This window comes from Petromyzon marinus, unplaced genomic scaffold (genome assembly GCF_048934315.1).
Source record: "Petromyzon marinus isolate PM22_M1 ecotype Great Lakes invasive population unplaced genomic scaffold, UKy_Petmar_22M1.pri1.0 PM_Scaffold_184, whole genome shotgun sequence".
NCBI lineage: Eukaryota > Metazoa > Chordata > Hyperoartia > Petromyzontiformes > Petromyzontidae > Petromyzon > Petromyzon marinus.
Genome location: NW_027423151.1, coordinates 6,387 through 29,603, shown reverse-complemented (window position 1 = coordinate 29,603; position 23,217 = coordinate 6,387). Strand labels below are relative to the sequence as shown.

The 23,217-nt window shown below is 50.5% G+C and overlaps 1 protein-coding gene across 2 annotated transcripts in view; it reads left to right on the top strand.

Annotated features, from left to right (window-relative positions):
- Positions 1-22,833, top strand: part of LOC116937636 (interleukin enhancer-binding factor 3-like) — a 78,872-nt gene extending 56,039 nt beyond the window's left edge. The window contains exons 7-10 of one of the 2 annotated variants that reach the window (XM_076063766.1): positions 3,862-3,957; positions 9,053-9,164; positions 11,972-12,069; positions 22,486-22,833. In XM_076063766.1, the coding sequence (XP_075919881.1) occupies positions 3,862-3,957; positions 9,053-9,164; positions 11,972-12,069; positions 22,486-22,707 (528 nt within the window). In that variant the 3' untranslated portion in view covers positions 22,708-22,833. The remainder of the gene's footprint in view (positions 1-3,861; positions 3,958-9,052; positions 9,165-11,971; positions 12,070-22,485) is intronic. The other variant, XM_076063765.1, reaches the window with a different exon arrangement.
- The last annotated feature ends 384 nt before the right edge of the window (positions 22,834-23,217 follow it).

Genomic DNA, 23,217 nt, shown 5'->3' with positions numbered 1-23,217 from the left:
CAGATGCCATATTTTCTGTCCGTCTGCTACAGCAGAGGTGTAGGGAATTCCAGCAAGACCTACATCTCTGCTTTATTTACCTGTCAAGGCCTATGATACCATCAGTAGGCCAGGGCTCTGGGTTGTTCTTCGTGCTTTCGGAGTCCCTGACCCGCTGCTCACGATCATTAAAGAATCTCCATATGGTACAGATACAATGGGAGGCTGATCGATGCCCGGGTGCGGTCAAGGGATGGCTCCCTATTGCTCAACCACGTTATGTATACTGATGATTTGGTAATAGCTGCTCATTCAGAGGAGGAGTTGGAGACGCTACTGCTGAGACTGGCCTTACCATCAGCCCCATCAAAACTAAGCACCTGCCTGGGTATTTTTTACCATCGGACACTCCACCCCCACAACTCCCAATCGGTGATGGGGCAGTTGTGGAGAGAGTGGAGAGTTTCCCATACCTGGGCAGTGTGCTTATGACTGGCTCCAGTTTAACAGCAGAGGTCTCACTCCGAATCAGTCGAGCGGCAATATCTTTTCATCGGTTGCGTAATGCTGTGTGGAAGCTACCTGGTCTGTCGCTCCGCACTAAGCTTCAGATCTTCTCAGCCACGGTCATTCCCTCCCTTCTCTACGCTTGCGAAACGTGGACCCCCCTAATGGAACATCTTCGCCGGTTAGAAACATTTAGGCTGGCCTGCCTACGATCCATCCTGGGTTTAACCAGACTGGATTGTGTGAGGAGCTCACAAATCCTTGAAAGGTCTGGGCAAGGTCCCATCGGTGAGCTCCTCCGGCGGGGAAGGCTGCGATGGCTGGGTCATGTAGCCCGCATGCCCAGCCACCGCATGCCGAAACAGCTTTTGTTCTGCCGGATCGAGGGGGCTAAACAGGCGCGGCACGGGCTAGAGAAGAGATGGAGTGACGTGGTACAGGAGGACGTGGAGCTGAGTGGACTTGCCGATGACTGGTACCAGCGGTGTCAAGATCGGCCTCTGTGGAGGAGGCTCGTGAAGGATGCTACTGGGCAGTTGGAGGCAGTCGCCCTCCAACAACAACGGAGGGCGGAGGAGCGACGCTCACAACAACGAGCGGAGCGCCGGGTGGCTAAAGCACAGCAGGTTGCCACAAGCGTCGTGGTGACGTCACCGCCACTTAGTGGCGAATGGCGGTTGTTGATGTTCGCTTATTGTTAGTGTGTTAGCGTGTTAGCTTATTGTTAGTGTGTTAGCGTGTTAGCTTATTGTTAGTGTGTTAGTGTGTTAGTGAGTGTGTTAGTGAGTGTGTTAGTGAGTGTGTTAGTGTGTTAGCTTATTGTTAGTGTGTTAGTGAGTGTTGTTAGCTTATTGTTAGTGTGTTAGTGAGTGTTAGCTTATTGTTAGTGTGTTAGTGAGTGTTGTTAGCTTATTGTTAGTGTGTTAGTGAGTGTTTTAGTGAGTGTGTTAGTGAGTTTGTTAGTGTGTTTGTTACTGTTTTAGTGTTGTTAGATTATTGTTAGTGTGTGTTAGTGAGTGTGTTACTGTGGTAGTGAGTGTGTTAGTGTGGTAGTGAGTTTGTTAGTGTTTTAGTGTTGTTAGCTTATTGTGTGTGTTAGTGAGTGTGTTAGTGTGGTAGTGAGTTTGTTAGTGTGTTAGTGTTGTTAGCTTATTGTTAGTGTGTTAGTGTGTTAGATTATTGTTAGTGTGTTAATGAGTGTGTTAGTGTGTTAGTGAGTGTGTTAGATTATTGTTAGTGTGTTAATGAGTGTGTTAGTGTGTTAGTGAGTGAGTTAGTGTGTTAGCTTATTGTCCGTGTGTTTGTGTGTTGGTGAGTGTGTTAGTTTGTTAGTGTGTTAGTGAGTGTGTTAGTGTATTAGCTTATTGTTAGTGTGTTAGTGTGTTGGTGAGTGTGTTAGTGAGTGTGTTAGTGAGTGTGTTAGTGTATTAGCTTATTGTTAGTGTGTTAGTGAGTGTGTTAGTGTTGTTTGCTTATTGTTAGTGTGTTAGTGAGTGTTCTAGCTTATTGTTAGTGTGTTAATGAGTGTGTTAGTGAGTGTGTTAGCTTATTGTCCGTGTGTTTGTGTGTTGGTGAGTGTGTTAGTTTGTTAGTGTGTTAGTGAGTGTGTTAGTGTATTAGCTTATTGATATTGTGTTAATGTGTTGGTGAGTGTGTTAGTGTGATAGTGAGTGTGTTAGTGAGTGTGTTAGTGTATTAGCTTATTGTTAGTGTGTTAGTGAGTGTGTTAGTGAGTGTGTTAGTGAGTGTGTTAGCTTATTAGTGAGTGTGTTAGTGAGTGTGTTAGTGTGTTAGCTTACTAGTGAGTGTGTTAGTGAGTGTGTTAGCGTGTAGCTAGCATGTCGTTAGCGTGTAGCTAGCGTGTCGTTAGCGTGCCTTTAGCGTGTCGCTAGCGTGTAGCTAGCATGTCGTTAGCGTGTCGATAGCGTGTCATTAGCGTGTAGTTAGCGTGTAGCTAGCGTGCCTTTAGCGTGTAGCTAGCGTGTCGCTAGCGTGCCTTTAGCGTGTCATTAGCGTGTAGCTAGCGTGTCGTTAGCGTGTAGCTAGCGTGTCTCTAGCGTGCCTTTAGCGTGTCATTAGCGTGTAGCTAGCGTGTCGATAGCGTGTAGCTAGCGTGTCGTTAGCGTGTAGCTAGCGTGTAGCTAGCGTGTCGTTAGCGTGTCGATAGCGTGTCATTAGCGTGCCTTTAGCGTGTAGCTAGCGTGTCGCTAGCGTGCCTTTAGCGTGTAGCTAGCGTGTTGCTAGCGTGCCGCTAGCATGTCATTAGCGTGTAGCTAGCATGTCGTTAGCGTGTAGCTAGCGTGTCTCTAGCGTGTCGTTAGCGTGCCTTTAGCGTGTAGCTATTGTGCCATTAGCGTGTAGCTAGCGTGTCGCTAGCGTGCCTTTAGCGTGTAGCTAGCGTGTCGTTAGCGTGTCGCTAGCGTGCCTTTAGCGTGTTGTTAGCGTGTCGCTAGCGTGTCGCTAGCGTGTCGCTAGCGTGTAGCTAGCATGTCGTTAGCGTGTAGCTAGCGTGTCGCTAGCGTGCCTTTAGCGTGTAGCTAGCGTGTAGCTAGCATGTCTTTTGCGTGTAGCTAGCGTGTAGCTAGCGTGCCTTTAGCGTGTAGCTAGCGTGTCGCTAGCGTGTCGCTAGCGTGTAGCTAGCGTGCCTTTAGCGTGTTGTTAGCGTGTCGCTAGCGTGTAGCTAGCGTGTAGCTAGCGTGCCTTTAGCGTGTTGTTAGCGTTTAGCTAGCGTGTAGCTATCGTGTTGTTAGCGTGTCGTTAGCGTGTCGCTAGCGTGTAGCTAGCGTGCCTTTAGCGTGTCGTTAGCGTGTCGCTAGCGTGTAGCTAGCGTGCCTTTAGCGTGTCGTTAGCGTGTAGCTAGCGTGTCGCTAGCGTGCCTTTATCGTGTAGCTAGCGTGTAGCTAGCGTGTCTTTTGCGTGTAGCTAGCGTGTAGCTAGCGTGCCTTTAGCGTGTAGCTAGCGTGTCGCTAGCATGTCGCTAGCGTGTAGCTAGCGTGCCTTTAGCGTGTTGTTAGCGTGTTGTTAGCGTGTCGCTAGCGTGTAGCTAGCGTGTAGCTAGCGTGCCTTTAGCGTGTCGTTAGCGTGTAGCTAGCGTGTAGCTATCGTGTTGTTAGCGTGTCGTTAGCGTGTCGCTAGCGTGTAGCTAGCGTGTAGCTATCGTGTTGTTAGCGTGTCGTTAGCATGTCGCTAGCGTGTAGCTAGCGTGCCTTTAGCGTGTCGTTAGCGTGTAGCTAGCGTGTAGCTATCGTGTTGTTAGCGTGTAGCTAGCGTGTAGCTAGCGTGTCGCTAGCGTGTCGCTAGCGTGCCCTTAGCATGTTGTTAGCGTGTCGCTAGCGTGTTGTTAGCGTGTCGCTAGCGTGTGCGTGCCTTCCCCAGGCGAGAGCGAACCCACTCAAGTCGTGTGTTGTGGTCATCCGGGTCATCAGGGACGTCTGCAATCGAATTCCCATTTGGGCACCGCTCCAGGGATGGGTGAGACCCACAATGCACCGCGCCGTGACGTCATCGTCGTCACAGACCCACAATGCACCGCGCCGTGACATCATCGTCATCGTCACAGACCCACAATGCACCGCGCCGTGACATCATCGTCACAGACCCACAATGCACCGCGCCGTGACATCGTCATCATCGTCACAGACCCACAGTGCACCGCGCCGTGACATCATCGTCACAGACCCACAATGCACCGCGCCGTGACATCATCACCGACCCACAATGCACCGCGCCGTGACATCATCATCACAGACCCACAATGCACCACGCTGTGACATCATCAGCATTACCTTCCCATAATGCACCGCGCCGTGACATCATCGTCGCCAACCCACAATGCACCGCGCCGTGACATCACAGACCCACAATGCACCGCGCCGTGATATCATCATCACAGACCCACAATGCACTGCATCATCATAATCATGTGTGTGTGTCTGTATGTGTGTGTGTGTGTCTGTGTGTGTGTCTGTGTGTGTGTGTCTGTGTGTATGTGTGTGTCTGTGTGTATGTATGTGTGTGTGTCTGTATGCGTCTGTGTGTATGTGACTGTGTCTGTGTGTGTCTGTGTGTGCGTGTGTGTATGTATGTGTGTGTGTCTGTGTGTGTGTACGTATGTGTGTGTGTCTGTGTGTGTGTACGTATGTGTGTATGTATGTATGTCTGTGTGTATGTGTGTGTATGTATGCGTGTGTGTGTGTGTATGTATGTCTGTGTGTCTGTGTGTGTGTGTCTGTGTGTGTGGCAAAACAACCCCCTACCTCCTCGCGGTGCCGGACGGGCAACTCTGTCGTGGACAGCGCTGTGGGGGGAGTTCCAATTTTGATTGGCTCCTCCCCTCATGGCATATGTGTCCACCACAGGGGCTAAACGGGGGCTCTGGACGGGTGCGAGGGGCTGGTAACCCCTCCACCTTCAATTAATTACCACAAAACCACGAATTAAACTGAAATATGTAACAACTAAGCTTGTGCCGGAGGCCCCGGGGGGCCAGGCGTCTATGACGTCTCCTGGCCAAACCCCAATTGGCGGAGCCAGGAGATTGAATACCTACCCTCGGGGCTACTCCAGAAACAACGAAAAGCCACTACGGGTGGCCACGTGGAATGTTCGAACGCTCACTGCAGAGGAGAGGCTGCCACTCCTCTGTCGGGAGCTGGACCGGTACCGCCTGGATCTATGCGGCATTCAGGAGGTCCGGTGGACCGGCTCTGGCTCCTGCCACCATGAGGGGTGGACAGTCCTCTACTCGGGGCAGCAGACTGCCAAACAACAGGGTGTGGGTCTTCTTTTGAACAAAAGAATGAAGGGGGCGTGGGAGCGTGGCGGTGAGGTGTGAGAAGCTGTAAGCCCCAGGCTACTTTGGGCTCGCCTTCCCATCAACCGGAGGCGAGGAATGGTGGTCGTGGTTACTTATGCCCCCACCGAAGATGAACATCCGTGGAGGGATGCAGGCAAAGCCGATGAGTCAGATGCCTTCTATGACCTCCTGTCACAGGTGCTGGCTAAAGTGGCCCCTCGGGATAGAGTCATCATGTTGGGTGACTTCAATGCCCGAGTTGGTCATGATACTGGCACCTGGTCTGGAGTGATTGGAGGGCATGGGCCAGATCAGCTCAATAACAACGGTAGGAGGCTGCTAGATTTTTGTGCAGCCCATGGGCTTGTAATTACCAACACGCTGTTCCGGCATCGGCGCATCCACACAACATCATGGATGCATGCCGGGTCCAAGCAACAACATCTGCTGGACTGCATAGTGACGGACCAGCGAATGCGAGCCCATGTCCTTGACACCAGGACCTACCGTGGAGCTGATCTGCCCTCTGACCATCGACTAGTCATCTGTAAGATGCGCCTGCCATTCTTCCACTCCGGTGGTGGGTGTACACCCAGGACCCCATTCCAACCTAAAGTGGCCTGGTCTCAGTTATCTGATGAAAGTTGCAAGCGAGAATTTCATCATCGCTTGCGGCTGGGATTGGCATCGTCCCCGACTCCTCCTGATGTCGAGGGTAAATGGGCGAGGTTTAGGACTGTGACTCATGCAGCTGCAATGGCTGCTTTGGGTACGCGGTCCAGACCTCCCCAGACACCCTGGATGACAGAGGAGTTGTTCAGGATGGTTGAGAAAAAGCGACAGGCCCACTGTCATCGGCTACAGAATCCCACGTCAGAGAATGAGGAGGCTTACCGCAGCCTTCGCTCGGAGGTTCGGAGAGCCGTGAGGCGCTGCAAGGATGGGTGGTGGTCGCGGGTTGCTGAGGAGATGGAGTCTGCCTCAGTGGCCCGTGATCACAAATCTCTATTTAACTCCATCAAAAAAGTAACCTGCAGCGCCACACCTATTACCATCATTAGGGGAAAAAACGGTGATCCAATTTCCGACCCCCAGGAACAGGTTCGCAGATTTGCTGAGCATTTCTGTGAGGTCCTGGGGGAGGGAAAATCCCTCAGCCAGGAAAACATCGTGGCACAAAGTGAGGATGACCCTGCTGAGGCTGCGGTGCCTCAAATATTGGATGAAGTCACCCCCTGTGAGTGGCTGGCTGAGGTGCCATCTGCTGAGGAAGTATTGAAGGCGATCCGGAGTCTGAGACCAGGAAAGGCAGCGGGCAGAGATGATCTCCCAAGCGAAATGCTGAGGGAGGGTGGCGTTTGTGCACAGACTGCCCTATATGACATCATAACAACAGTCTGGACCACTGGACAGGTTCCGCAGGATTGGAAGGATGCCCTGGTGGTCCCCCTTTTTAAGAAGGGGGACCGCACAGACTGTAACAACTACAGGGGCATCTCACTCCTCAGTGTGCCGGGAAAGGTCCTGGCAAGGATTATTCAGCATCGCATTGCCAGGCACGCTGAGGAGAGGCTTGCGGAGCCCCAATGCGGTTTCAGGAAAGGGCGGTCCTGCACAGATGCCATATTTTCTGTCCGTCTGCTACAGCAGAGGTGTAGGGAATTCCAACAAGACCTACATCTCTGCTTTATTGACCTGGTCAAGGCCTATGATACCATCAGTAGGCCTGGGCTCTGGGTCGTTCTTCGTGCTTTTGGAGTACCTGACCCTCTGCTCACGATCATTAAGGACCTTCATGATGGTGAGCGGGCCCGGGTAAAACTACGTGGCCGGGAGTCAGAGCCATTCCCTGTACACCTTGGGGTGCGACAGGGACGTCCTCTGGCTCCCACATTATTTAACATCTATTTTGACCACGTAGTTCGTGAAGCCTTCAATAGCTGTACCGGGGGAATCTCCATATGGTACAGATATAATGGGAGGCTAATCGATGCCCGGGTGCGGTCAAGGGATGGCTCCCTATTGCTCAACCACGTTATGTATGCTGATGACTTGGTAATAGCTGCTCAGTCAGAGGAGGAGTTGGAGACGCTGCTGCTGAGACTGGAGCATGCCACTAAGAGGTGGGGCCTTACCATCAGCCCCACCAAAACTAAGCACCTGCCTGGGTATTTTGTACCATCAGACACTCCACCCCCACAACTCCCAATCGGTGATGGGGCAGTTGTGGAGAGAGTGGAGAGTTTCCCATACCTGGGCAGTGTGCTTATGACTGGCTCCAGTTTAACAGCAGAGGTCTCACTCCGAATCAGTCGAGCGGCAATATCTTTTCATCGGTTGCGTAACGCTGTGTGGAAGCTACCTGGTCTGTCGCTCCGCACTAAGCTTCAGGTCTTCTCGGCCACGGTCATTCCCTCCCTTCTCTACGCTTGCGAAACGTGGACCCCCCTAATGGAACATCTTCGCCGGTTAGAAACATTTAGGCTGGTCTGCCTACGATCCATCCTGGGTTTAACCAGACTGGATTGTGTGAGGAGCTCACAAATCCTTGAAAGATCTGGGCAGGGTCCCATCGGTGAGCTCCTCCGGCAGGCAAGGCTGCGATGGCTGGGTCATGTAGCCCGCATGCCCAGCCACCGCATGCCGAAACAGCTTTTGTTTGGCCGGATTGAGGGGGCTAAGCGGGCGCGGCACGGGCTAGAGAAGAGATGGAGTGATGTGGTACAGGAGGACGTGGAGCTGAGTGGACTTGCCGATGACTGGTACCAGCGGTGTCAAGATCGGCCTCTGTGGAGGAGGCTCGTGAAGGATGCTACTGGGCAGTTGGAGGCAGTCGCCCTCCAACAACAACGGAGGGCGGAGGAGCGACGCTCACAACAACGAGCGGAGCGCCGGGTGGCTAAAGCACAGCAGGTTGGCACAGTAGGGGGCACAGGTGGTGCATCAGCCAGTCATCTCAGTCAGTCGACCCGTGGCACCTGCTGGGTCTGCCCCGTGACCTCCTGCCAGCAGGCGTTCGACACTTCACGTGGCCTCAGGGTGCACATAGCCTGGCACAAGCATCGTGGTGACGTCACCGCCACTTAGTGGCGAATGGCGGTTGTTGTTGTTGTTGTGTACGTATGTGTGTGTGTGACTGTGTATGTGTGTGTCTGTGTGTATGTGTGTGTGTCTGTGTGTGTATGTATGTGTGTGTATGTATATATATGTGTGTATATGTGACTGTGTGTGTGTATGTGTGTATATGTGACTGTGTGTGTGTATGTATGTATATGTGTGTATATGTGACTCTGTGTGTGTATGTGTATGTATGTATATATGTGTGTATATATGTATATATATATGACTGTGTGTGTATATGTGACTGTGTGTGTGTATATATGTATGTATGTGTATGTGACTGTGTGTGTGTGTATATATATGTGTATGTGTGTATGTATGTATATATGTATATGTGTATGTGTGTGTATGTATGTGTGTATATATGTGTGTATATATGTATATATGTGTGTGTATATGTGACTGTGTATGTATATATATGACTGTGTGTGTATATGTGACTGTGTGTGTGTATATATATGTATGTGTATGTGACTGTGTGTGTGTGTGTATATGTATGTGTATATATGTATATGTGTGTATATATGTATATGTGTATGTATATATGACTTTGTGTATGTATGTATGTGACTGTGTGTGTATGTATGTATATATGTGTATATATGTATATATATGACTGTGTGTGTATGTGTCTGTGTGTGTGTGTCTCAGGCCTTGCAGCTGCTGTGTGAGAAGGCTCTGGGCACAGCTCCACGTCCACTGGGGCCGGGCGAGGCCCTCCGTAGGGTCCTGGAAACCCTCGCATCCGGGATCATCCTGCACGGTGAGAGACCTCCTGTGTACCAGGCGAGGTAGTCAACATCTCACAGGGTCCAGGGATAGAACCCACGACCTCCTGTAGACCAGGCGAGGTAGTCAACATCTCACAGGGTCCAGGGATCATCCTGCACGGTGAGAGACCTCCTGTAGACCAGGCGAGGTAGTCAACATCTCACAGGGTCCAGGGATCTAACCCACGACCTCCTGTAGACCAGGCGAGGTAGTCAACATCTCACAGGGTCCAGGGATCTAACCCACGACCTCCTGTGGACCAGGCGAGGTAGTCAACATCTCACAGGGTCAGGGATCATCTTGCACGGTGAGAGACCTCCTGTGTACCAGGCGAGGTAGTCAACATCTCACAGGGTCCAGGGATAGAACCCACGACCTCCTGTAGACCTGGCGAGGTAGTCAACATCTCACAGGGTACAGGGATCGAACCCACGACCTCCTGTGTACCAGGCGAGGTAGTCAACATCTCACAGGGTCCAGGGATAGAACCCACGACCTCCTGTGTACCAGGCGAGGTAGTCAACATCTCACAGGGTCAGGGATCATCTTGCACGGTGAGAGACCTCCTGTGTACCAGGCGAGGTAGTCAACATCTCACAGGGTCCAGGGATCTAACCCACGACCTCCTGTGTACCAGGCGAGGTAGTCAACATCTCACAGGGTCCAGGGATCATCTTGCACGGTGAGAGACCTCCTGTGTACCAGGCGAGGTAGTCAACATCTCACAGGGTACAGGGATCTAACCCACGACCTCCTGTAGACCAGGCGAGGTAGTCAACATCTCACAGGGATCTAACCCACGACCTCCTGTGCACCAGGCGAGGTAGTCAACATCTCACAGGGTACAGGGATCGAACCCACGACCTCCTGTGTACCAGGCGAGGTAGTCAACATCTCACAGGGTCCGGGGATAGAACCCACGACCTCCTGTACACCAGGCGAGGTAGTCAACATCTCACAGGGTCCAGGGATCTAACCCACGACCTCCTGTGTACCAGGCGAGGTAGTCAACATCTCACAGGGTCCAGGGATCGAACCCACGACCTCCTGTGTACCAGGCGAGGTAGTCAACATCTCACAGGGTCCAGGGATCGAACCCACGACCTCCTGTGTACCAGGCGAGGTAGTCAACATCTCACAGGGTCCAGGGATCGAACCCACGACCTCCTGTAGACCAGGCGAGGTAGTCAACATCTCACAGGGTAGAGTGATAGAACCCACGACCTCCTGTGTACCAGGCGAGGTAGTCAACATCTCACAGGGTCCAGGGATCGAACCCACAACCTACTGTGTACCAGGCGAGGTAGTCAACATCTCACAGGGTCCAGGGATCTAACCCACGACCTCCTGTATACCAGGCGAGGTAGTCAACATCTCACAGGGTCCAGGGATCTAACCCACGACCTCCTGTATACCAGGCGAGGTAGTCAACATCTCACAGGGTCCAGGGATCTAACCCATGACCTCCTGTACACCAGGCGAGGTAGTCAACATCTCACAGGGTCCAGGGTTCGAACCCACGACCTCCTGTGTACCAGGCGAGGTAGTCAACATCTCACAGGGTCCAGGGATCGAACCCACGACCTCCTGTAGATCAGGCGAGGTAGTCAACATCTCACAGGGTCCAGGGATCGAACCCACGACCTCCTGTGTACCAGGCGAGGTAGTCAACATCTCACAGGGTCCAGGGATCGAACCCACAACCTCCTGTGTACCAGGCGAGGTAGTCAACATCTCACAGGGTCCAGGGATCTAACCCACGACCTCCTGTATACCAGGCGAGGTAGTCAACATCTCACAGGGTCCAGGGATCTAACCCACGACCTCCTGTATACCAGGCGAGGTAGTCAACATCTCACAGGGTCCAGGGATCTAACCCACGACCTCCTGTACACCAGGCGAGGTAGTCAACATCTCACAGGGTCCAGGGTTCGAACCCACGACCTCCTGTGTACCAGGCGAGGTAGTCAACATCTCACAGGGTCCAGGGTTCGAACCCACGACCTCCTGTGTACCAGGCGAGGTAGTCAACATCTCACAGGGTCCAGGGATCGAACCCACGACCTCCTGTGTACCAGGCGAGGTAGTCAACATCTCACAGGGTCCAGGGATCGAACCCACGACCTCCTGTGTACCAGGCGAGGTAGTCAACATCTCACAGGGTCCAGGGATCGAACCTGTGTGTGTGACTGTCTGTGTGTGTGTCTGTGTGTGTATGTGTGTGTGTGTATCTGTGTGTCTGTGTGTGTGACTGTGTGTGTGTCTGTGTGTGTCTGTGTGTGTGTGTGACTGTGTGTCTGTGTGTCTGTATGTGTGACTGTGTGTGTGTCTGTATGTGTGACTGTGTGTGTGTCTGTGTGTGTGTCTGTGTGTGACTGTGTGTGTAACTGTGTGTGTGACTGTGTGTGTGTGTGTGACTGTGTGTGTCTGTGTGTGTGACTGTGTATGTCTGTGTGTGTCTGTGTGTGACTGTGTGTGTCTGTGTGTGTGTCTGTGTGTATGTGTGTGTGTGTGTCTGTGTGTGTGTGTGTCTGTGTGTGTCTGTGTGTGTGTGTCTGTGTGTGTCTGTGTGTGTGTGTGTCTGTGTGTCTGTGTGTGTCTGTGTGTGTCTGTGTGTGTCTGTGTGTGTGTCTGTATGTGTGTATCTGTGTGTGTCTGTGTGTCTGTGTGTGTGTGTCTGTGTGTGTGTGTGTGTCTGTGTGTGTCTGTGTGTGTGTCTGTGTGTGTGTGTCTGTGTGTGTCTATGTGTCTGTGTGTGTCTATGTGTCTGTGTGTCTGTGTGTGTGTGTCTGTGTGTAGAGGGTCCCGGTCTGAGCGATCCGTGCGAGAAAACTCCCACGGATGCCCTCGCTAAGCTGAGCCAGCAGCAGCGTGAAGACATCACACACAGTGCCCAGGTCTCACCACCCACTCACCACTCACTCACCACTCACTCACCACTCACTCACCCACTCACTCACCCACCCACTCACTCACTCACTCAATCACCCACTCACTCACTCACTCACCCACTCACCACTCACTCACCCACCCACTCACTCACCCACTCACTCACTCACCCACCCACCCACCCACTCACTCACCACTCACTCACCACTCACCTACTCACCACTCACTCACCCACTCACTCACTCACTCACCCACCCACTCACTCACTCAATCACCCACTCACTCACCCACTCACCCACCCACTCACTCACTCACTCACCCACTCACCACTCACTCACTCACCCACCCACTCACTCACCCACTCACTCACTCACCCACCCACCCACCCACTCACTCACCACTCACCACTCACCCACTCACCACTCACTCACCACTCACCTACTCACCACTCACTCACCCACTCACTCACTCACCCACTCACTCACTCACTCAATCACCCACTCACTCACCCACTCACCCACCCACTCACTCACTCACCCACTCACCACTCACTCACTCACCCACCCACTCACTCACCCACCCACTCACTCACCCACTCACTCACTCACTCACCCACCCACCCACCCACTCACTCACCACTCACCACTCACCCACTCACCACTCACTCACCACTCACCTACTCACCACTCACTCACCCACTCACTCACTCACTCACCCACCCACCCACTCACTCACTCAATCACCCACTCACTCACCCACTCACCCACCCACTCACTCACTCACTCACCCACTCACCACTCACTCACTCACCCACCCACTCACTCACCCACTCACTCACTCACCCACCCACCCACTCACTCACCACTCACCACTCACCCACTCACCACTCACTCACCACTCACCTTCTCACCACTCACTCACCCACTCACTCACTCACCCACCCACTCACTCACTCACTCACTCAATCACCCACTCACTCACTCACTCACCTACTCACTCACCCACTCACTCACCCACTCACTCACCCACTCACTCACTCACCCACTCACTCACCACTCACTCACTCACTCACCACTCACTCACCACTCACTCACCACTCACTCACTCACCACTCACTCACTCACCCACTCACTCACTCACCACTCACTCACCCACTCACTCACTCACCACTCACTCACCACTCACTCACCACTCACTCACTCACCACTCACTCACTCACCCACTCACTCACTCACTCACCACTCACTCACCCACTCACTCACTCACCCACTCACTCACCCACTCACTCACCTACTCACTCACCCACTCACTCACCCACTCACTCACTCACTCACCCACTCACTCACTCACCCACTCACTCACTCACTCACCACTCACTCACCCACTCACTCACTCACTCACCACTCACTCACCACTCACTCACCACTCACTCACTCACCACTCACTCACTCACCCACTCACTCACTCACCACTCACTCACCACTCACTCACTCACCACTCACTCACTCACCCACTCACTCACCCACTCACTCACTCACTCACCCACTCACTCACTCACTCACCACTCACCACTCACCACTCACTCACTCACCACTCACTCACCACTCACTCACCACTCACCCACCCACTCACTCACCACTCACTCACCACTCACCACTCACTCACCCACTCACTCACTCACCCACTCACTCACTCACTCACCCACTCACTCACTTGCCTACTCTGTACTGTGTGTGTGTACTGTGTGTGTACTGTGTGTGTGTACTGTGTGTGTGTACTGTGTGTGTACTGTGTGTGTACTGTGTGTGTGTGTACTGTGTGTGTGTACTGTGTGTGTACTGTGTGTGTGTACTGTGTGTGTGTACTGTGTGTGTACTGTGTGTGTACTGTGTGTGTACTGTGTGTGTGTACTGTGTGTGTACTGTGTGTGTGTACTGTGTGTGTACTGTGTGTGTGTACTGTGTGTGTACTGTGTGTGTGTACTGTGTGTGTGTACTGTGTGTGTACTGTGTGTGTACTGTGTGTGTACTGTGTGTGTACTGTGTGTGTGTACTGTGTGTACTGTGTGTGTACTGTGTGTACTGTGTGTGTGTACTGTGTGTGTGTACTGTGTGTGTACTGTGTGTGTACTGTGTGTGTGTACTGTGTGTGTACTGTGTGTGTGTGTACTGTGTGTGTACTGTGTGTGTACTGTGTGTGTGTACTGTGTGTGTACTGTGTGTGTGTACTGTGTGTGTGTACTGTGTGTGTACTGTGTGTGTGTACTGTGTGTGTACTGTGTGTGTACTGTGTGTGTGTACTGTGTGTGTACTGTGTGTGTGTACTGTGTGTGTACTGTGTGTGTACTGTGTGTGTGTACTGTGTGTACTGTGTGTGTGTACTGTGTGTACTGTGTGTGTGTACTGTGTGTGTACTGTGTGTGTGTGTACTGTGTGTACTGTGTGTGTGTACTGTGTACTGTGTGTGTGTACTGTGTGTGTGTACTGTGTGTACTGTGTGTGTGTACTGTGTGTGTGTACTGTGTGTGTACTGTGTGTACTGTGTGTGTGTGTACTGTGTGTACTGTGTGTGTACTGTGTGTGTGTACTGTGTGTACTGTGTGTGTACTGTGTGTATGTACTGTGTGTGTGTGTACTGTGTGTGTACTGTGTGTGTGTGTACTGTGTGTGTGTACTGTGTGTACTGTGTGTGTGTACTGTGTGTACTGTGTGTGTACTGTGTGTGTGTACTGTGTACTGTGTGTGTGTACTGTGTGTGTGTACTGTGTGTGTGTACTGTGTGTGTGTACTGTGTGTGTGTACTGTGTGTGTGTGTGTACTGTGTGTACTGTGTGTGTACTTTGTGTGTGTGTGTACTGTGTGTGTGTACTTTGTGTGTGTACTGTGTGTGTGTACTGTGTGTACTGTGTGTGCTGTGTGTGTGTACTGTGTGTGTGTCACTGTGTGTGTACTGTGTGTGTGTACTGTGTGTGTGTACTGTGTGTGTGTACTGTGTGTGTACTGTGTGTGTGTACTGTGTGTGTGTACTGTGTGTGTGTACTGTGTGTGTACTGTGTGTACTGTGTGTGTGTACTGTGTGTACTGTGTGTGTACTGTGTGTACTGTGTGTGTGTACTGTGTGTGTGTGTACTGTGTGTGTGTACTGTGTGTGTGTGTACTGTGTGTGTACTGTGTGTGTGTACTGTGTGTGTACTGTGTGTGTACTGTGTGTGTGTACTGTGTGTGTGTGTACTGTGTGTGTGCTGTGTGTACTGTGTGTGTACTGTGTGTGTGTACTGTGTGTGTACTGTGTGTGTGTACTGTGTGTGTACTGTGTGTGTACTGTGTGTGTTTACTGTGTGTGTTTACTGTGTGTGTACTGTGTGTGTGTACTGTGTGTGTGTACTGTGTGTGTGTACTGTGTGTGTACTGTGTGTGTACTGTGTGTACTGTGTGTGTACTGTGTGTGTACTGTGTGTACTGTGTGTGTGTACTGTGTGTGTACTGTGTGTGTACTGTGTGTGTGTACTGTGTGTGTACTGTGTGTGTGTGTGTACTGTGTGTGTGTACTGTGTGTACTGTGTGTGTACTGTGTGTGTGTGTACTGTGTGTGTGTACTGTGTGTGTGTGTACTGTGTGTGTGTGTACTGTGTGTGTGTGTACTGTGTGTGTGTACTTTGTGTGTGTACTGTGTGTGTGTACTGTGTGTGTACTGTGTGTGTACTGTGTGTGTGTAATGTGTGTGTACTGTGTGTGTGTGTACTGTGTGTGTGTGTACTGTGTGTGTACTGTGTGTGTGTACTTTGTGTGTGTACTGTGTGTGTACTGTGTGTGTGTACTGTGTGTGTGTACTGTGTGTGTACTGTCTGTACTGTGTGTGTACTGTGTGTGTACTGTGTGTGTGTACTGTGTGTGTGTACTGTGTGTGTACTGTGTGTGTACTGTGTGTAGTGTGTGTGTGTACTGTGTGTGTGTACTGTGTGTGTACTGTGTGTGTACTGTGTGTGTGTACTGTGTGTGTACTGTGTGTGTGTACTGTGTGTGTACTGTGTGTGTGTACTGTGTGTGTACTGTGTGTGTGTACTGTGTGTGTACTGTGTGTGTGTACTGTTTGTGTGTACTGTGTGTGTGTACTGTGTGTGTGTACTGTGTGTGTGTACTGTGTGTGTACTGTGTGTGTCTGTACCGTGTGTGTGTACTGTGTGTGTGTACTGTTTGTGTGTGTACTGTGTGTGTGTATCCTGTGTGTGTGTACTGTGTGTGTGCTGTGTGTGTGTACTGTGTGTGTACTGTGTGTGTGTACTGTGTGTGTGTACTGTGTGTGTACTGTTTGTGTGTGTACTGTGTGTGTACTGTGTGTGTACTGTGTGTGTCTGTACTGTGTGTGTGTACTGTGTGTGTGTACTGTTTGTGTGTGTACTGTGTGTGTATCGTGTGTGTGTACTGTGTGTGTGTACTGTGTGTGTGCTGTGTGTGTGTACTGTGTGTGTGTACTGTTTGTGTGTGTACTGTGTGTGTATCGTGTGTGTGTACTGTGTGTGTGTACTGTGTGTGTGCTGTGTGTGTGTACTATGTGTGTACTGTGTGTGTGTACTGTGTGTGTACTGTGTGTGTGTACTGTGTGTGTGTACTGTGTGTGTACTGTGTGTGTGTACTGTGTGTGTGTACTGTGTGTGTGTGTGTGTACTGTGTGTGTACTGTGTGTGTGTATCGTGTGTGTGTACTGTGTGTGTGTACTGTGTGTGTGCTGTGTGTGTGTACTGTGTGTGTACTGTGTGTGTGTACTGTGTGTGTGTACTGTGTGTGTGTACTGTGTGTGTGTACTGTGTACTGTGTGTGTGTACTGTGTGTGTGTACTGTGTGTGTACTGTGTGTGTGTACTGTGTGTGTGTACTGTGTGTGTGTACTGTGTGTGTATGTGTACTGTGTGTACTGTGTGTGTGTACTTTGTGTGTGTGTGTACTGTGTGTGTGTACTTTGTGTGTGTACTGTGTGTGTGTACTGTGTGTGTGTACTGTGTGTGCTGTGTGTGCTGTGTGTGTGTACTGTGTGTGTGTACTGTGTGTGTGTACTGTGTGTGTGTACTGTGTGTGTGTACTGTGTGTGTGTACTGTGTGTGTGTACTGTGTGTGTGTACTGTGTGTGTGTACTGTGTGTGTGTACTGTGTGTGTACTGTGTGTACTGTGTGTGTGTACTGTGTGTACTGTGTGTGTACTGTGTGTGTGTGCTGTGTGTACTGTGTGTGTACTGTGTGTGTGTACTGTGTGTACTGTGTGTGTACTGTGTGTGTGTACTGTGTGTGTACTGTGTGTGTACTGTGTGTGTTTACTGTGTGTGTACTGTGTGTGTGTACTGTGTGTGTGTACTGTGTGTGTGTACTGTGTGTGTACTGTGTGTGTACTGTGTGTACTGTGTGTGTACTGTGTGTGTACTGTGTGTGTGTACTGTGTGTACTGTGTGTGTGTACTGTGTGTGTACTGTGTGTGTACTGTGTGTGTGTACTGTGTGTGTACTGTGTGTGTGTGTGTACCGTGTGTGTGTACTGTGTGTACTGTGTGTGTACTGTGTGTGTGTGTACTGTGTGTGTGTGTACTGTGTGTGTGTGTACTGTGTGTGTACTGTGTGTGTGTACTGTGTGTGTGTGTACTGTGTGTGTGCTGTGTGTACTGTGTGTGTACTGTGTGTGTGTACTGTGTGTACTGTGTGTGTACTGTGTGTGTGTACTGTGTGTGTACTGTGTGTGTACTGTGTGTGTTTACTGTGTGTGTTTACTGTGTGTGTACTGTGTGTGTGTACTGTGTGTGTGTACTGTGTGTGTGTACTGTGTGTGTACTGTGTGTGTACTGTGTGTACTGTGTGTGTACTGTGTGTGTACTGTGTGTGTGTACTGTGTGTACTGTGTGTGTGTACTGTGTGTGTACTGTGTGTGTACTGTGTGTGTGTACTGTGTGTGTACTGTGTGTGTGTGTGTACTGTGTGTGTGTACTGTGTGTACTGTGTGTGTACTGTGTGTGTGTGTACTGTGTGTGTGTACTGTGTGTGTGTGTACTGTGTGTGTGTACTGTGTGTGTACTGTGTGTGTGTGTGTACTGTGTGTGTGTACTGTGTGTGTACTGTGTGTGTACTGTGTGTGTGTACTGTGTGTGTACTGTGTGTGTACTGTGTGTGTGTACTGTGTGTGTGTACTGTGTGTGTACTGTGTGTGTGTGTACTGTGTGTGTGTGTACTGTGTGTGTGTACTTTGTGTGTGTACTGTGTGTGTGTACTGTGTGTGTACTGTGTGTGTGTAATGTGTGTGTACTGTGTGTGTGTGTACTGTGTGTGTGTACTGTGTGTGTGTGTGTACTGTGTGTGTACTGTGTGTGTGTACTTTGTGTGTGTACTGTGTGTGTACTGTGTGTGTGTACTGTGTGTGTACTGTCTGTACTGTGTGTGTACTGTGTGTGTACTGTGTGTGTGTACTGTGTGTGTGTACTGTGTGTGTACTGTGTGTGTACTGTGTGTAGTGTGTGTGTGTACTGTGTGTGTGTACTGTGTGTGTACTGTGTGTGTACTGTGTGTGTGTACTGTGTGTGTACTGTGTGTGTGTACTGTGTGTGTGTACTGTGTGTGTGTACTGTGTGTGTACTGTGTGTGTGTACTGTGTGTGTACTGTGTGTGTGTACTGTGTGTGTGTACTGTTTGTGTGTGTACTGTGTGTGTGTACTGTGTGTGTGTACTGTGTGTGTACTGTGTGTGTCTGTACCGTGTGTGTGTACTGTGTGTGTGTACTGTTTGTGTGTGTACTGTGTGTGTGTATCCTGTGTGTGTGTACTGTGTGTGTGCTGTGTGTGTGTACTGTGTGTGTACTGTGTGTGTGTACTGTGTGTGTACTGTTTGTGTGTGTACTGTGTGTGTACTGTGTGTGTCTGTACTGTGTGTGTGTACTGTGTGTGTGTACTGTTTGTGTGTGTACTGTGTGTGTATCGTGTGTGTGTACTGTGTGTGTGTACTGTGTGTGTGCTGTGTGTGTGTACTATGTGTGTACTGTGTGTGTGTACTGTGTGTGTACTGTGTGTGTGTACTGTGTGTGTGTACTGTGTGTGTACTGTGTGTGTGTACTGTGTGTGTGTACTGTGTGTGTGTGTGTGTACTGTGTGTGTACTGTGTGTGTGTATCGTGTGTGTGTATCGTGTGTGTGTACTGTGTGTGTGCACTGTGTGTGTGCTGTGTGTGTGTACTGTGTGTGTACTGTGTGTGTGTACTGTGTGTGTACTGTGTGTGTGTACTGTGTGTGTGTACTGTGTGTGTGTACTGTGTGTGTGTACTGTGTACTGTGTGTGTGTACTGTGTGTGTGTACTGTGTGTGTACTGTGTGTGTGTACTGTGTGTGTGTACTGTGTGTGTGTACTGTGTGTGTGTACTGTGTGTGTGTACTGTGTGTGTGTGTGTACTGTGTGTACTGTGTGTGTGTACTTTGTGTGTGTGTGTACTGTGTGTGTGTACTTTGTGTGTGTACTGTGTGTGTGTACTGTGTGTGTGTACTGTGTGTACTGTGTGTGCTGTGTGTGTGTACTGTGTGTGTGTCACTGTGTGTGTACTGTGTGTGTGTACTGTGTGTGTGTACTGTGTGTGTGTACTGTGTGTGTGTACTGTGTGTGTGTACTGTGTGTGTACTGTGTGTGTGTACTGTGTGTGTGTACTGTGTGTGTGTACTGTGTGTGTGTACTGTGTGTGTACTGTGTGTACTGTGTGTGTGTACTGTGTGTACTGTGTGTGTACTGTGTGTACTGTGTGTGTGTACTGTGTGTGTGTGTACTGTGTGTGTGTACTGTGTGTGTGTGTACTGTGTGTGTACTGTGTGTGTACTGTGTGTGTGTACTGTGTGTGTACTGTGTGTGTACTGTGTGTGTGTACTGTGTGTGTGTGTACTGTGTGTGTGCTGTGTGTACTGTGTGTGTACTGTGTGTGTGTACTGTGTGTGTACTGTGTGTGTGTACTGTGTGTGTACTGTGTGTGTACTGTGTGTGTTTACTGTGTGTGTTTACTGTGTGTGTACTGTGTGTGTGTACTGTGTGTGTGTACTGTGTGTGTGTACTGTGTGTGTACTGTGTGTGTACTGTGTGTACTGTGTGTGTACTGTGTGTGTACTGTGTGTGTGTACTGTGTGTACTGTGTGTGTGTACTGTGTGTGTACTGTGTGTGTGTACTGTGTGTGTACTGTGTGTGTGTGTGTACTGTGTGTGTGTACTGTGTGTACTGTGTGTGTACTGTGTGTGTGTGTACTGTGTGTGTGTACTGTGTGTGTGTGTACTGTGTGTGTGTGTACTGTGTGTGTGTACTGTGTGTGTACTGTGTGTGTGTGTGTACTGTGTGTGTGTACTGTGTGTGTACTGTGTGTGTACTGTGTGTGTACTGTGTGTGTGTACTGTGTGTGTACTGTGTGTGTACTGTGTGTGTGTACTGTGTGTGTGTACTGTGTGTGTACTGTGTGTGTGTGTACTGTGTGTGTGTGTACTGTGTGTGTGTACTTTGTGTGTGTACTGTGTGTGTGTACTGTGTGTGTACTGTGTGTGTGTACTGTGTGTGTACTGTGTGTGTACTGTGTGTGTGTACTGTGTGTGTGTAATGTGTGTGTACTGTGTGTGTGTGTACTGTGTGTGTGTACTGTGTGTGTGTGTACTGTGTGTGTACTGTGTGTGTGTACTTTGTGTGTGTACTGTGTGTGTACTGTGTGTGTGTACTGTGTGTGTGTACTGTGTGTGTACTGTCTGTACTGTGTGTGTACTGTGTGTGTACTGTGTGTGTGTACTGTGTGTGTGTACTGTGTGTGTACTGTGTGTGTACTGTGTGTAGTGTGTGTGTGTACTGTGTGTGTGTACTGTGTGTGTACTGTGTGTGTGTACTGTGTGTGTGTACTGTTTGTGTGTGTACTGTGTGTGTGTACTGTGTGTGTGTACTGTGTGTGTACTGTGTGTGTCTGTACCGTGTGTGTGTACTGTGTGTGTGTACTGTTTGTGTGTGTACTGTGTGTGTGTACTGTGTGTGTGTGCTGTGTGTGTACTGTGTGTGTCTGTACCGTGTGTGTGTACTGTGTGTGTGTACTGTTTGTGTGTGTACTGTGTGTGTGTATCCTGTGTGTGTGTACTGTGTGTGTGCTGTGTGTGTGTACTGTGTGTGTACTGTGTGTGTGTACTGTGTGTGTGTACTGTGTGTGTACTGTTTGTGTGTGTACTGTGTGTGTACTGTGTGTGTCTGTACTGTGTGTGTGTACTGTGTGTGTGTACTGTTTGTGTGTGTACTGTGTGTGTGTATCGTGTGTGTGTACTGTGTGTGTGTACTGTGTGTGTGCTGTGTGTGTGTACTGTGTGTGTACTGTGTGTGTGTACTGTGTGTGTGTACTGTGTGTGTGTACTGTGTGTGTGTACTGTGTGTGTGTACTGTGTGTGTGTGTGTGTACTGTGTGTGTACTGTGTGTGTGTATCGTGTGTGTGTACTGTGTTTGTTTACTGTGTGTGTGCTGTGTGTGTGTACTGTGTGTGTACTGTGTGTGTGTACTGTGTGTGTACTGTGTGTGTGTACTGTGTGTGTGTACTGTGTGTGTACTGTGTGTGTGTACTGTGTGTGTGTGTGTGTACTGTGTGTGTACTGTGTGTGTACTGTGTGTGTGTACTGTGTGTGTGTACTGTGTGTGTGTACTGTGTGTGTGCTGTGTGTGTGTACTGTGTGTGTACTGTGTGTGTGTACTGTGTGTGTGTACTGTGTGTGTACTGTTTGTGTGTGTACTGTGTGTGTACTGTGTGTGTACTGTGTGTGTCTGTACTGTGTGTGTGTACTGTGTGTGTGTACTGTTTGTGTGTGTACTGTGTGTGTACTGTGTGTGTGTACTGTGTGTGTGTACTGTGTGTGTACTGTGTGTGTGTACTGTGTGTGTACTGTGTGTGTGTGTACTGTGTGTGTGTGTGTACTGTGTGTGTGTGTGTACTGTGTGTGTGTGTACTGTGTGTGTGTACTGTGTGTGTACTGTGTGTGTACTGTGTGTGTGTACTGTGTGTGTGTACTGTGTGTACTGTGTGTGTGTACTGTGTACTGTGTGTGTGTACTGTGTGTGTGTACTGTGTGTGTACTGTGTGTGTGTACTGTGTGTGTGTACTGTGTGTGTACTGTGTGTGTGTGTGTACTGTGTGTGTACTGTGTGTACTGTATGCGCTGTGTGCACTGTACACACTGTATGCGCCGTACGCACTGTACGCACTGTACGCACTGCGCACACTGTGCGTACTGTACGCACTGTGCACACTGTATGCACTGTACGCACTGTGTGTACTGTACGCGCTGTGCGTGCACTGTACGTACTGTATGCACTGTGCACACAGTACGTACTGTACGTACTGTATGCACTGTACGTACTGTGTGTACTGTCCGTACTGTATATACTGTACGCACTGTGTGTGTACCTCCACCAGCATGCCCTGCGCCTGATGGCGTTTGGCCAGGTCCACAAAGTGTTGGGCATGGACCCCCTCCCGTCAGCCCGGCCACAACTCCTGCTGCTGCACCAGCAGAGGAGTGGTGAGGAGCGTGGTGAGGAGCGTGGTGAGGAGCGTGGTGAGGAGCGTGGTGAGGAGCGTGGTGAGGAGCGTGGTGAGGAGCGTGGTGAGGAGCGTGGTGAGGAGCGTGAGTGGTGAGGAGCGTGGTGAGGAGCGTGGTGGTGACTGTGGTGAGCGTGGGTGGTGAGGAGCGTGGTGAGGAGCGTGGTGAGGAGCGTGGTGAGGAGCGTGGTGGTGACTGTGGTGAGGAGCGTGGTGGTGACTGTGGTGAGCGTGGGTGGTGAGGAGCGTGGTGAGGAGTGTGGTGAGGAGTGTGAGTGGTGAGGAGCGTGGTGAGGAGCGTGGTGGTGACTGTGGTGAGCGTGGGTGGTGAGGAGCGTGGTGAGGAGTGTGGTGAGGAGTGTGAGTGGTGAGGAGCATGGTGAGGAGTGTGAGTGGTGTGGAGCGTGGTGAGGAGCGTGGGTGGTGAACGTAGTGAGCGTGGTGAGCGTGGTGAGCGTCACCACCACCACCACCATCACCACCATCACCATCACCACCATCACCACCACCACCATCACCACCACCATCACCACCATCACCACTATCACCACCACCACCACCATCACCACCACCATCACCACCACCACCATCACCATCACCACCATC